The following is a 13376-nucleotide window of genomic DNA, read 5'->3' as shown; positions in this document are numbered from 1 at the left end:
TTCACACAAGCATTACGAAGCAAGATTTGATACTGAACCACGTGGAGATATTAAGTCAAGTGACTAACAGTTTGGTCAAAGAAGTAGTTTTTAAGGATCCTCTTAAAGTAGGCGAGATAGGCAAAGAAGATTAAGGAGGGAATTCTGGAGTTCAGGATCTAGGCAGCTGAAACCATGGCCACCAATAGTGCAGCAATGAAAATCAAGGACACAAAGCCAAAATTGGAGGAATGCAGAAACCTAGGCGGATTGTAGGGCCGATGGAGGTTACAGCAATAGGAAGGGGGAGGCCTTGGAGTGATCTGAAAACAAGAATGGGAATGCATTGCCAGTGTGGGAACCAATGTAGGTCAGCAAGCACAGTGGGTGATGGGAGCTCTTTCTCAGCAGCTAAACATTTGCCAAGTATAGAAAGCAGGGAGGATACTGTCCCCATTCATTTAAACTTAAATTGAGGTTAGTTGGGCTAATAAAGGGCTGGTAAAATTCCAAGTCACCTGCTGCAGACACATATGAGTTCTGCAGGTTCCTCCTAACTTGTTTGTGTATCTTTAGTGTGTTTAACTGGTTTGAAGAAAGTGATCTCACCTACTCAAAACCAATCTTATGCACCCAATCATGTAATGATATTGATGGCAGATAATGATGGTGATCTGTTGCTTCCTTGGGTGAGATGGTGGTAATAAGAAGCCTGCAGAAGAGAAAGGAGAGAGAAAAGTTCATTTTTTGGTGCACCTTAACACATTCTCTTTACAGGAAAGACAGTTTATTTAGGTGTTTAGAAATGACAGAAAACATTGCCACAGGCTGGTGAGCTTAAATCTTTACAATTCCTCTTTACAGTTCAATGGATGAAGCCACTTATGAAAAACTTGCAGAGGAAACACTGGACCTTTTAGCTGACTTCTTTGAAGATCTCGCAGATCAGCCTTTTGTTCCAAAAGACTATGATGTATCACTTGCGGTAAAACTCAACTGTCTGCATTTTAGTATTTCATTTCAATCACCTTTTAAGGCACAAGAAATCTTTCTCTTTCCACTCTGTTTAATGGCCATGTAACTGAGGCAGGCTGCTGTCAATTTTCTATTAATACAGCCAGATGTGAGGAAGCCCCATAACAAAAATTTGTAGGAAGGTGCCAAGTGGAAGTCCAAGTCCTTGTCCATCACACCTGAGATTACCATTGTTCCCAATCAGTGCTTAACTCATATATTGGCTGCTCAACATTTGTAATCATATTGACACACAGTGGGGCAGCGTCATTAATTAACACAATATGCCTCATTACTAAATATAGCGACAGCAACAACTTGGATTTATATAATAGCTCTAATGTAGTAAAACATCCCTAGACATTTCACAGAAGCAATTATCAAAAAAAAGACACCCGAGCCATATAAGAAGATATTAGGAAAGGTGATCAACTCCTTTGTCAAGAGATAGATTTTAAGGAGCATCTTAAAGTTGAAGAGAGAAGCAGAGAGGTTTAGGGAGGGAATTCTAGAGCTTAGGGCTGAGGCAGCTGAAGGCACAGCCACCAATGACGCAATTAAAATCAGGAAATGCTCAAAAGATTAGAATCTTAGTTTGTGGAAACAAATGCAACAGTTTATTGTACACAATTTCTTCAGATCTAACTAAAAGTATTTCCCACTGTTAACCAGACATTTTTTAAAGGAAAGAATCACAATTAGGGACAAAAATAGATTGAAGTAAAGCAAAGGATGTTATTTGTGCCAACCTGGGCTTTTTTATGAGGAAAGATTAAACATTTTTTTCAGAGAGAAATGACTTATGTGGGACAAACTTATACAGAAAGCACACTTAGAAGCAACAGGCTACTGCTGTATACGCACATTAGTCATACAATTCTGACCAGTCAGATTGAATATAAAGAGCAAGTCGTGAAACCATTCTTTTCCTGATTATTGTACAAAATATGCAATTTAATGTCAAGTACTTGCATTTAACTTTCAAGTCATAACAAAGAAACTTAGTTTATTTCCATAATATGTTATGTGAGTTTACTTAAACGATTGGTTCAGCCCAGTAAAACATACGCAGTATTGACATGCAATGCGCCTATATTGATATTTGCATGTTAAACTGCAGTTTTGAGAGATACACAACTGACTGCCTTTGCATCCCAAAGCACGGAAATCAGCTGGAATGCTGGCTTGACTGTATTGCAGATCTTTGTCCGTAGCTGATGGAAGCTGAGGGCTTTGCACCAGTTGGCTAACCTATCTTGGAGTCTGATTATATTGCAATCCTGTCTTTGGGACAAGTTTGCGATAAGCTGTAAAGGCACCAATATACATCTCACAAACTGGGTTTCCACAGCATTCCAACTGTAGGCCACCATGGCCCACCATCATAAAATTGGTCACTACTATAGATCACGGCGTTTGTACCAACCTTTGAAACTTCAAAAAATCCTTCCAAAAACATGGGTTGATTTTCGCGCTCAGTATAAAATGTGAACCATGAGTGGTTGCTTTTTTGAAATGTGAGATTTCTGTTTGTCAGTCACTATGCATGGTCCGCTCTGTGTGCACATGTCTTAAACTCCCATACAACTTTTTAACATAGCCCGTATCACCTGCTTGATCCCATTCTAAGATGAATATAACCCTAAACAATTACTTCTGAGCTGAAAAATTGAGGTTGACTCCTAAAGTGAGTATAGTCCTAAATATACATTTGTTAGCTGAGAAATGGGGAGTCAATTTATATTGTGAGCATGGGCCTAAGTATGCATTTTGGACTCCAAAAACAGGGGTCATCTTATACACTGCCCCATCAATTACTGCCCCATCAGTCTACTCTCGGTCATCAGTAAAGTAATGAAAGGAACCATCAACAGTGCTATCGAGTAGCACTTGTTTAGCAATAACCTGTTCACTGACGCCCAATTTGTGTTCCATCAAGGCCACTCAGCTCCTGACTTCTTTAGAGCCTCGGTTCAAGCATGGACAAAACATCTGAATCCCCGAGGTGGGGTGCGAGTAACTGCCCTTGACATCAAGGCAGCATTTGAGGGAGTGTGGCAAAAATGAGCGCTAGCAAAACTCTAGTCAATGGGAATCAGGGGGAAAACTCTTCGCTGGTTGGGCTCATACCCATACAAAGGAAGATGGTTGGGTTTGTTGGAGGTTAGTCATCTCAGCTCCAGGACATCACTGCAGGAGTTCCTCAGGGTAGTGTCCTAGGCCCAACCATTTTCATCAATGACCTTCCTTCCATTATGAGGTCAGAATTGGGGATGTTTGCACAATGTTCAGCACCATTCGCGACTCCTCAGATATTGAAGCAGTCCATGTCCAAATGCAGCAAGACCTGGACAATATCCATGCTTAGGCTGACAAGTGGCATGTAGCATTTGCACCACACAAGTGTCAGGCAATGACCATCCCCAGCAAGAGAGAATCCAACCATTGTCCCATGATAAAAACAGAATTACCTGAAAAAACTCAGCAGGTCTGGCAGCATCGGCGGAGAAGAAAAGAGTTGACATTTCAAGTCCTCATGACCCTTCAACGATGCTGCCAGACCTGCTGAGTTTTTCCAGGTAATTCTGTTTTTGTTTTGGATTTCCAGCATCCGCAGTTTTTTTGTTTTTGTCCCATGACATTCAATGGCATTACCATCACTGAATCCCCCACTATCAACATCCTGGGGGTTACCATTGACTAGAAACTGAACTGGACTAGCCATATAAATACTATGGCTACCATAGCAGGTCAGAGGCTAGGAGTTGTGTGACAAGTAACTCACCTCCTGACTCCCCAAAGCCTGTCCACCATCTACAAGACCCAAGTCAAGAGTGTGATGGACACTTGCCTGGATGAGTCCAGCTCCCACAACACTCAAGAAGTTTGACACTGTCCAGGACAAAGCAGCCCACTTGATTGGCATCACATCCACAAACATTCACTCCCTCCACCATCATCGCAAAGTAGCAGCAGTGTGTACCATCTACAAGATGTACTTCAGGAATTCACCAAGGCTCCCTCGACAACACCTTCCAAACCTATGACCACTACCATCTAGAAAGATAAGGGCAGCAAATAGATGGGAACACCACGACCTGCAAATTCCCCTCCAAGTCACTCACCATCCTGGCTTGGAAATATATCACCGTTCCTTCGCTGTCGCTGGATCAAAATCCTGGAACTCCATCCCCAACAGTACTATGGGTGTATTCACACCACACGGACTGCAGCAGTTCAAGAAGGCAGCTCACCACCACCTTCTCAAGGGCAACTAGGGCTGGCCCAGCCAGCTAAGCCCACATCCCGTGAATGAATAAAAGAAAACACCAAGTCGACTTATGTGCTGCGATCTACAGTATTTTTGAACTTTAATCAAAATTGTTAGAAACAAGAATGCTGCATGCTTTTGCTATTCAACTATAAATAATAAATAAAACTTAGGAAAGAATGTTTGACTTTAAACCTGTGGCTGAATTAAATCTGTAAGTTCTGTTCTAATTATTGCCTGTCATCAAACCCCACTTCTCCACTCGATCTTAACTCCTTAAAAAGTTACAGGAGATCAACAAATATCTGTAAACTATTCTTCTGAACAACTATATTTTTACTTTTTTTCAGAATGGTGTGTTGACAATAAATATGGGAGGAGGCCTGGGGACATATGTGATTAATAAACAGACTCCAAACCGACAGCTCTGGTTATCATCTCCCATCAGGTACACAGTAAGTGCAGAATAAAGCACTTAAAAAAAAAAATTATATGGCGCATAAGTAGGTTGATAGGCTTTTATGGTTTCTTCCCTTAGGGCAGGATTTTCTGCTTGTCAGGCAGGCATGTGCCTGACCCAAATGAGCGTAAAATGACACGCAATGATGTCATCCCACAAGTGTCCTAACATCATCACACACTCGCACGATATTTTGATCAGCACCCGCCGACAATTTAAGGCCATTAACAATCTAATTGAATTAAATTTTTCACTGCCCGTCCAAGCTTACAGTTAGCAGGCAGGCACAGTAACCAAGCGGCCTTTGCATTTTTTGTGAAACCTCACTCATGGGCATGATGTGGTTTCAATCCGTCATTTTAAAAAAATTTAAAATTTTCATACTAATTTCTAACATGTCCCTGCTCATGTGACAGTCACGTGACAGAGTCAGATGAGGGGACACTTTTTTTTAAATATCTAAAAATGCTTTATTTGGAACTTTTTATATGTTCATCTCCCTGAGGCAGCTTTTTGCTTCAGGGAGCTTTTCCTACGCACGTGCACGAAGTTCCCTGCTCGCCCTCCTCTTTCCTCCCCAGACACAGGCAGTGCTGAGCGCTGCAGTGCGCATTTCAAGCTGGGCGAGCTTTAATTGGCCCACCAGCATGAAATCACAGTCCGGCCCCGATTGCAGGCAGCGGTGGGTTTCCGGACTGCCGCTGCCTAGCCCACCCAACAAGGTAAAAATTCTGGCCTTAATCTACACTCCATATGACAGCCTCCCCTTTCAAAGCCAGCTTCTTTCACCCTGTCTCTCTGAAGTAGCAATAAGCATTTGAAAATAATTTTCTTGTTCAAACTGGCTGCTGGAATTTACTCACAGTTTATTGTGTTCTGGAAGTCATTTGGAAAAAATAAATTTGTAATTGCATCTCCAGCCTAATTATCTCCACCTGCCCAGATTGCTGGAAATTTTGGGGGGAAACCTGCAAAATATCTTATTAATGTTGTCCCTGTTGCTTGGCTTTGCTTGCTGTACATCCCTGAGCACCACCTGCCAGCTAAGACCAGTCAGCGAGAGAGCAATGGCACTCTCTTGCCCAGAAGATGGTGTGTATGCACACGTGCCCAGGAGTCACTATCTGCTTGAGCCCCAGGGTGAACAGCACAAAGCCAAGGGTAGAGAGGGTAGAGTATCAGGTAAGAGGGTGAGTGGTTAGATTGTAAGTGTGTGAGGGGATAGGGTGTCAGGTAAGTGGGTGAGGGGGTAGAGTTTCAGGCAATTGGGCGAGGGGGTACAGTGTCAGGCAAGTGGCAGAGTGGGTAGAGTATCTGGTAAGTGGGTGAAGGTTTAGAGTGTCTGTCAAGTGGGTGAGTGGGCAGAGTGTCAGGTAAGCAGGCGAGGGGATAAAGTGTCAGGCAATTGGGTGAGGGGCTAGAGTGTCAGGTAGGTGCGTGAATGGCTAGGCCGGCAGGCAAATGTGTGAGGGGGTAGAATGGCAGGCAAGTGGTTGAGGAGGTAGTGTGTCAGGAAAGTGGGTGAGGGTGTAGGGTGGCTGGCAAGTGGGTGAGGGGGTACAGTGTCAAGCAAGTGGGATATGGGTTAGAGTGTCATGTAAGTTGGTGAGGGGGTAGGGTGGCAGGCAAGTGGGTGAGGGAATATTGTGTCAGGCATGTGGGGGAGGGGGTAGTATGTCAGGTAAGTGGGTGTGGTGATAGAGTGTCAGGTATGTGGCTGAGTGATTAGGGTGACAGGCAAATGGGTGAGGGGGTAGTGGGTCAGGAAATGGGTGAGGGGGTAGTGTGCAAGGCAAGTGGGTAGAGTGTCAGGTAATTGGGTGAGGGGGTAGAGTGTCACGTGAATGGGTCAGGGTTAGGGTAGCAGACGAGGGGGTGAGGTGGCAGGCACAATGACCTGAATTTTAACCCTCCCATCACTCACCCAGAGAGAATGGGGTATGGGGAGGGGCTGAAGTTAGAAAATTCCATCTCCCAGCTCCAACCTGTCACATTCCCAGAGTCGTCATCGTCAATGAGGAAAATAGAGTCCTACTTAACGTTCAAAAGCCGCAGCTTGATGACATGATCCTAACTTCAAGCCGGGGTTGGCCTGTAACGTCTGCAGCCCGGCAGCAGAACTGCAGCGCGAGAAACCACGGGACGCCACAGTAAGCTTGACAAGTTTTCCTCTGTTCAAACTCCTTGTGGGTTGGGAGGAGCTGGAATGTGCTCCTTCCCACCAGACCTGCGCACCTCCACGCCCACTCTGAATCAGACTGGTGTGATCCTGGCTGTGCCCTCCTACCACCAAAATCCCACTCTCGCCTACCATGCAGGTGTCTGTCAGCTGAGAGTCCAAAAACTCTCATTTAACTGAGGCCCTGCCATTGAGTTGTGATGATGTAAGGATTAAAAATGTGCCTGTGTTCTCATTCAATCATTTTCTGTACATCTTTCCTCAGTGGGCCTAAACGATACGATTGGACTGGGAAAAAATGGGTCTATTCTCACGATGAAGTTTGTTTACATGACCTGCTCACAAAAGAGTTCTCTACAATATTCAAGGCCAAAGTGGATGTACTTTCAGCAGCAGATGTCAGTGATGTGTGACTCAGCAGAAAAATCTAAGAATTGTTTCCAAAAAGATGTTTTATAGAAGATACACCCTGTTGTAATTATTATGTATGAATCCCTTTTTCTTGTGACAGGCTCTGGCATGCTGTAAAGATTGCAATCAATCTATATTATTCCAAAGTAAATTGCCCTGTTGCAGTGGAGTTATGCTTATCGCCAAGGGTTTGAAATTCTTCGATACAGTTAATGTGTGAAGGGATGCGTTTTGTTTTTGCACATTTGGGTTTAAAAGATTTCTTTTTGTGCCTGAAGTAATTGTGAATATTAAGTGCCTACTGATGTTCCAAGATAATTTGTTAGGTTTTTTTTCTAAATTTAGAATAACCATAAATATACAATCTATCAAGCAATAATAATGCTGGGTGTTTGGCTAACTTGCTTCCTGTCAATCTTGACAAGTCTCACATTTTATAGTGTTACAGCCCTAGAATTCAAGTTTCAATTCCTGTTGTGATTTAACTTGGAAAATCTCTCTTTTAAAATTGCGATTTGATTATGATTTATCGAAGAAGGACCAAATTTGTAAATTTCCACATCCAAGTTCCAGCAGGGAGTCACACACAAAGGGAGAGTGGGACGGAGAATTGATGATTCGGCACTACAACCCCATTTCCAGCTCCCTGCTCTAAACCCAAGATAGTCAATTTGCTCAAACGTTAAAACCACAAATGCTCCATGGAAACAGCTGTAACTTTTTCTTTTATTTTGTATTCATTGTTCACAGTTATTCGGTAAGTCAGGTTTCTATATTGCACACTGGAATTCAGCAGGAAAGAGTGCCAGCCTTGTTTCCACAACTGCTGAAATTGCCCTCTTCACCCAAGGTGCTGGGACACCTTGTCCTTATATCACTGTTGGGAAATTGTTCTCAAACTTACCCACCTCTTGAAAGGCAGTGTAATGCTTTAGCTACTTTTCATTCACCAAGAATTATTTCGTTTACCGTAACCAAAGGTCATTTGTCCTGTCTTTCAGCATCAAAATACAATTTTAACACAGGAGCTGGTTGGATGGGTAGACAACACCTGTAGTAAACCAAAATGATTAGAGATGAGACAGGAGGAATGATCCCTGTACTGTTGCTTTCCAGTTTTGTGGCTGTGGTTGGCTATATAGCCAACCAATTCTCAAATCAAACCGGGTCCTCAGTTGGTGTTGATAGGTCTTCGACCTGAAACATCGGAGGGAGTTTTACTACCCCAAAGCTGGCATATTTGCAGATGGTGGAGGGGAGGGGGCACATAAAATAGAAGGGGTGGCCAGCCCATAGCCTTTCCGCCCACTGCCAACCTGTCCGCTATAATACAGTGGACGGGTAAGGTATTACCCAGCCTATCCATCCTTAGGCCTATTGAGGTTGTAAACTGGCCAAATAATGGCCAGTTAAGGGCCTGTTTCCATTCCCATCGTGATAATATGTGCTGCTGGAGAAGGTGGAACAAAGGAAGACAGCCCAATACTTCACCATCTCAGGTGAAAAGGCGGGAAGGAAAGGGGGGTACCTCCTTTAGGGGGTATCCTGTATACCCATAAGGGGATCATCCCTCTGTGACTCCACCCACCCCGCCCCACGCCTCGGGGTTTCCCCCAAAATCTGGCACCCACAGATATTCTCCTCAGGACTGCTCATAGTCCCAGCACCGGCCACGACTGAGTTCAGTCAGATTGAGGTGAGACTTCCTTTGCCTGAGGGGCGGCCGCCCCACAATTAAATTAAGGCCACCCCTAGTGATTTATCACTGTGGGGCAACTTTCTTTAAGGGATGGGGGGGGTAGTGGCATGCACAAGCAGTATTGTCCCTTGTAAAACTCAGCCTATTAACTCTGTTCCCCACTCCACAGATTCTGCCAGACTTGCTGAGTATTTTCTGTGTTTATTTTGCCTTCGGGTGTGAAATTCCCAAGCCCCATCACCGTCCTCTTCACGATTTGCCATCTGTGATTTACTTTTATTGCAATGAGTTCACCAAAAGGCAAGCAAAGTTAGCTTTGTTTACCACCCACTTGAGACACATTGGACTGTCAACTAAAACACAGCACTCATCATCCCTTCTGAGAACTGGTGAAACTCAACATTCGTGGGTGAATTTGAGTAACTCTGACTACCCCCACCCTCAGCAGATGGCTGAGAATCAGGTATTCGTACCACCCACAACCATTCTGAATAATAACATTTTGACAAGCCACTAGTGCGCTGAATTTTAGAGTGTAGCTGCAAGGAGGCGTATTACTTGCTCAATGTAAATTTAGAGTAGAAATTATGTAAGTTTCCGGAGGTAATTTGCAATAAAGTGGGAAATGGGCCAAGGCCACAGGAAGAAAAAATGTTTATTTATTCATGAGAATCTGATTTACAATAAAAACCCTGAATTGTACATGGGAATTGGAAAGTCACGATTTGTTTCAATTATATTAGCAACATGCATGTCATTTTTATAATTGTGTATATAAGTAATAACTTGCACTTGCTTACTGCTTTTAATGTAATGTAACACCCACCAGGCTGAATCAAGTCAGCAGCTGGTGAGAAGGCTGAAGATACACTCAAGGTTCATCTAACATTGACCTCAAGTCAAAAACAGAATTACCTGGAAAAACTCAGCAGGTCTGGCAGCATCGGCGGAGAGGAAAAGAGTTGACGTTTCGAGTCCTCATGACCCTTCGACAGAACTTGAGTTCAAGTCCAAGAAAGAGTTGAAATATAAGCTGGTTTAAGGTGTGTGGGGGGGGCGGAGAGAGAGAGAGAAGTGGAGGGGGTTGGTGTGGTTGTAGGGACAAACAAGCAGTGATAGAAGCAGATCATCAAAAGATGTCACCAACAACAGAACAAAAGAACACATAGGTGTTAAAGTTGGTGATATTATCTAAACGAATGTGCTAATTAAGAATGGATGGTAGGGCACTCAAGGTATAGCTCTAGTGGGGGTGGGAAGAGCATAAAAGATTTAAAAATAACGGAAATAGGTGGGAAAAGAAAAATCTATATAATTTATTGGAAAAAAACAAAAGGAAGGGGGAAACAGAAAGGGGGTGGGGATGAAGGAGGGAGCTCAAGACCTAAAGTTGTTGAATTCAATATTCAGTCTGGAAAGCTGTAAAGTGCCTAGTTGGAAGATGAGGTGTTGTTCCTCCAATTTGCGTTGGGCTTCACTGGAACAATGCAGCAAGCCAAGGACAGACATGAGGGCAAGAGAGCAGGGTGGAGTGTTAAAATGGCAAGCGACAGGGAGGTTTGGGTCATTCTTGCGGACAGACCGCAGGTGTTCTGCAAAGCGGTCGCCCAGTTTACGTTTGGTCTCTCCAATGTAGAGGAGACCACTGTCCTTGGCTTGCTGCATTGTTAGATTAGAAGAAAACAGCCGGGCTGATGGCAAAGATGACCACTCTTGGCAGCCACAACTTTCCAGAGGCTTTCGATCCCTTAGAGAATGCTGGCTCTGTGCAGGGGCACCCCTTAAATATGGCGCCTGGATTATTGAAGGCCTGAGGTAACGGTGGGGCAGGTGAATCAGAGGCAGCCCCGCCAGCAATCCAATGTGAAACCTGTGCTTTTGCATTTTTTAACAAAGTGCTGCATGATACGGTGGAAAAAGTCGCCATTGTTGTCGGCAGGTCAAACGCCGCTTTCCCCGCCCGATACCGGACTTTGCCGATTTCTGAGATGATTCCACCCAAAACTAATGGGAAGACTTAGTGATATTCTTCCATTTACCCCCTTCCTGACTCCTCATCCAAGATCCACTTGAATCCCCTTCCGTCCTCTCAACTGGTAGCAATCAGATGGCTACCAATTTTTCCCTGCTGGCAATTTATTTGGGCCCTCTTTCCCTTCCTATTTGGGAAGTAACCTGGCATCATTTAACTGAGATTCGGTGGCCACAAACACCATGGCTCCATGGTGGGCGGGGTACTCCCAATGGGAGCCCACTTCCAAGTTAAAATCCATCCCAACGTCCGGAGCAAACCCAAAAATTGTAACAGTGACACGCCCAGTTCCACAATGTCTGCAGGGGTTCACCACCTATACTGGTGCGGTGAGATGACATAGGTTGGGTTTTGGCTCATATGGAGCATGAACACTGGCATAGATCTGTTAGGCTGAATGGCCTGTTTCTGTGCTGTAAATTCTATGTATCCTTGGAGAATTGGTCCTCCAATAAATTGGGTAAATATATGCCTTGATGAAAATTTTAGAAGGCAAGTGAAGGCTATTCAATAACTGGACTAGCGATCTATAACTTATTTTATAGACAAAATGAAAAAATAGTTTATACTGTTCTTGAGAAAGAAAGATGAACTCCATAAACCTGCTGAGCTTACTGAAGTTCAAACTGGTTCACATCCATCATTTCGACTGCACTGCAGTTGTTGACATGATGAAGACAATGACTCTAACCTGTTGGTGCCATTTTCCATCTCAGATTTATATTTCAATGATATTTACTACTTTTTTGTGGAAAAATATACTTTATTCATAAAATATCTGAAAGAACATTACAAAACATTTCAAAATGGCCGTCACAAACAGTGCAATCATATACCAGTTTTCCACATAGATCACACGGTCCTTCAATACAATCAATAAACATTACAGACATTTCAGCATGGTCATTACAGTCAGTCAGACAGTGCAATGGTATTCAAGTTTCAACATAGATTATGTTGCACTCTGAGCTGCTTCAATACAATTGTGATACATGTAATATTCACTGCAAATATTCCCAATGTGAGTCATACAGCTCAAGGGGTCTAAACAATTCCCAGCCGCTCTGTGCACTATGGCTGAAAGGTCTTAGACAGCGACCTTTCCCCATTGCGCCTTACAGCGGCTGCCCAAAGCTTTAGTGCGTCCCTCAGCACGTAGTCCTGAGGGCCTTGGAATGTGCCAGTCTGCAACACTCAGTCGGGGACAACTCTTTGCTCTGGAAAACCAACAAGTTTCGGGCAGACCAAACTGCATCTTTCACCGAGTTGATGATTCTCCAGCTGCAGTTGATGTTTGTCTCGATGTATGTCCCTGGGAACAGCCCGTAGAGCAGAGTTCTGTATCACAGCACTGTTCGGGATGAACCTTGACAGAAACCAATGCATCTCTCTCCAGATCTTCTTTGCAAAGGCACATTCCACAAGGAGGTGAACAATGGTCTCTTCCCCACCACAGCCACCTCAAGGGCAACATGCAGAGGGGTTGACACTCTTGGCGTGTAGTAGGAAGGAACTGATGAGGATGGCCTTTCTCACCACCAGCCAAGCTACATCTTGGTGCTTGTTGGAAAATTCTGGTGATGAGGCTTTCTGCCAAATGATTTTGACAGTCTGCTTGGGGAACCATCCGACAGGTTCCACCATCTCCTTTTCCCTCAGGGCCTCTAGGATGTTACGTGCCGACCACTGCCTGACGGACTTGTGGTCAAAGGTGTTTCTCTGCATAAATTTTTCCACAAGGGACAGGTGGTACGGCACGGCCTAACTACTTGGAGCATTCCCCGGCAGTGTGGCCAGACCCATCCTTCGCAACACCGGGGACAGGTAGAACCTCAGCAAGTAGTGACACTTGGTGTTTGCGTACCGAGGGCCTACACACAGCTTGATGCAGCCACACACATGAAGGTGGCCATCAGGATGAGGGCGATGTTGGGTACGTTTTTTCCCCCTTTATCTAGAGGCTTGTACATCGTACATCCCTATGAACGCGATCTATTTTCGACCTCCAAATAAAATGAAAGATGGCTCGGGTGATCGCCATCGCTCAGGAGTGTGGAATGGGCCAGACCTGCACCACATACAGCATCAGCGAGTGTGCCTCACACCTGATGACCAGTTCTCTTTTCACCAAAGCCATTCGCTCCTTCCAGTTTCTAACACATGCCCTGGTCACTCCGAACCATTTCCCCAGGACCTTCAGGCCGTCTGAACTGACGGTGAAGGGGATAAAGGATCAGTCAGCCCAGTTCCCAAAGAACATGGCCTCGCTCTTCCCACGATTTACCTTGGCTCCTGAGGCCAGTTCGAACCGGTTGCAGATGTTAATCAGTC

At 44.4% G+C, this 13376-nt stretch overlaps 1 protein-coding gene across 2 annotated transcripts in view; it reads left to right on the top strand.

Annotated features, from left to right (window-relative positions):
- Positions 1 to 9715, top strand: part of fxn (frataxin) — a 106787-nt gene extending 97072 nt beyond the window's left edge. The window contains exons 3-5 of one of the 2 annotated variants that reach the window (XM_041186472.1): positions 844 to 964; positions 4615 to 4719; positions 7169 to 9715. In XM_041186472.1, the coding sequence (XP_041042406.1) occupies positions 844 to 964; positions 4615 to 4719; positions 7169 to 7177 (235 nt within the window). In that variant the 3' untranslated portion in view covers positions 7178 to 9715. The remainder of the gene's footprint in view (positions 1 to 843; positions 965 to 4614; positions 4720 to 7168) is intronic. The other variant, XM_041186471.1, reaches the window with a different exon arrangement.
- Positions 9716 to 13376: the final 3661 nt, after the last annotated feature.

Source organism: Carcharodon carcharias, chromosome 4, assembly GCF_017639515.1.
Source record: "Carcharodon carcharias isolate sCarCar2 chromosome 4, sCarCar2.pri, whole genome shotgun sequence".
Taxonomy (NCBI): Eukaryota; Metazoa; Chordata; class Chondrichthyes; order Lamniformes; family Lamnidae; genus Carcharodon; species Carcharodon carcharias.
The sequence above is the reverse complement of the archived record's forward strand: the minus strand, read 5'-3'. Positions and strand labels throughout refer to the sequence as shown.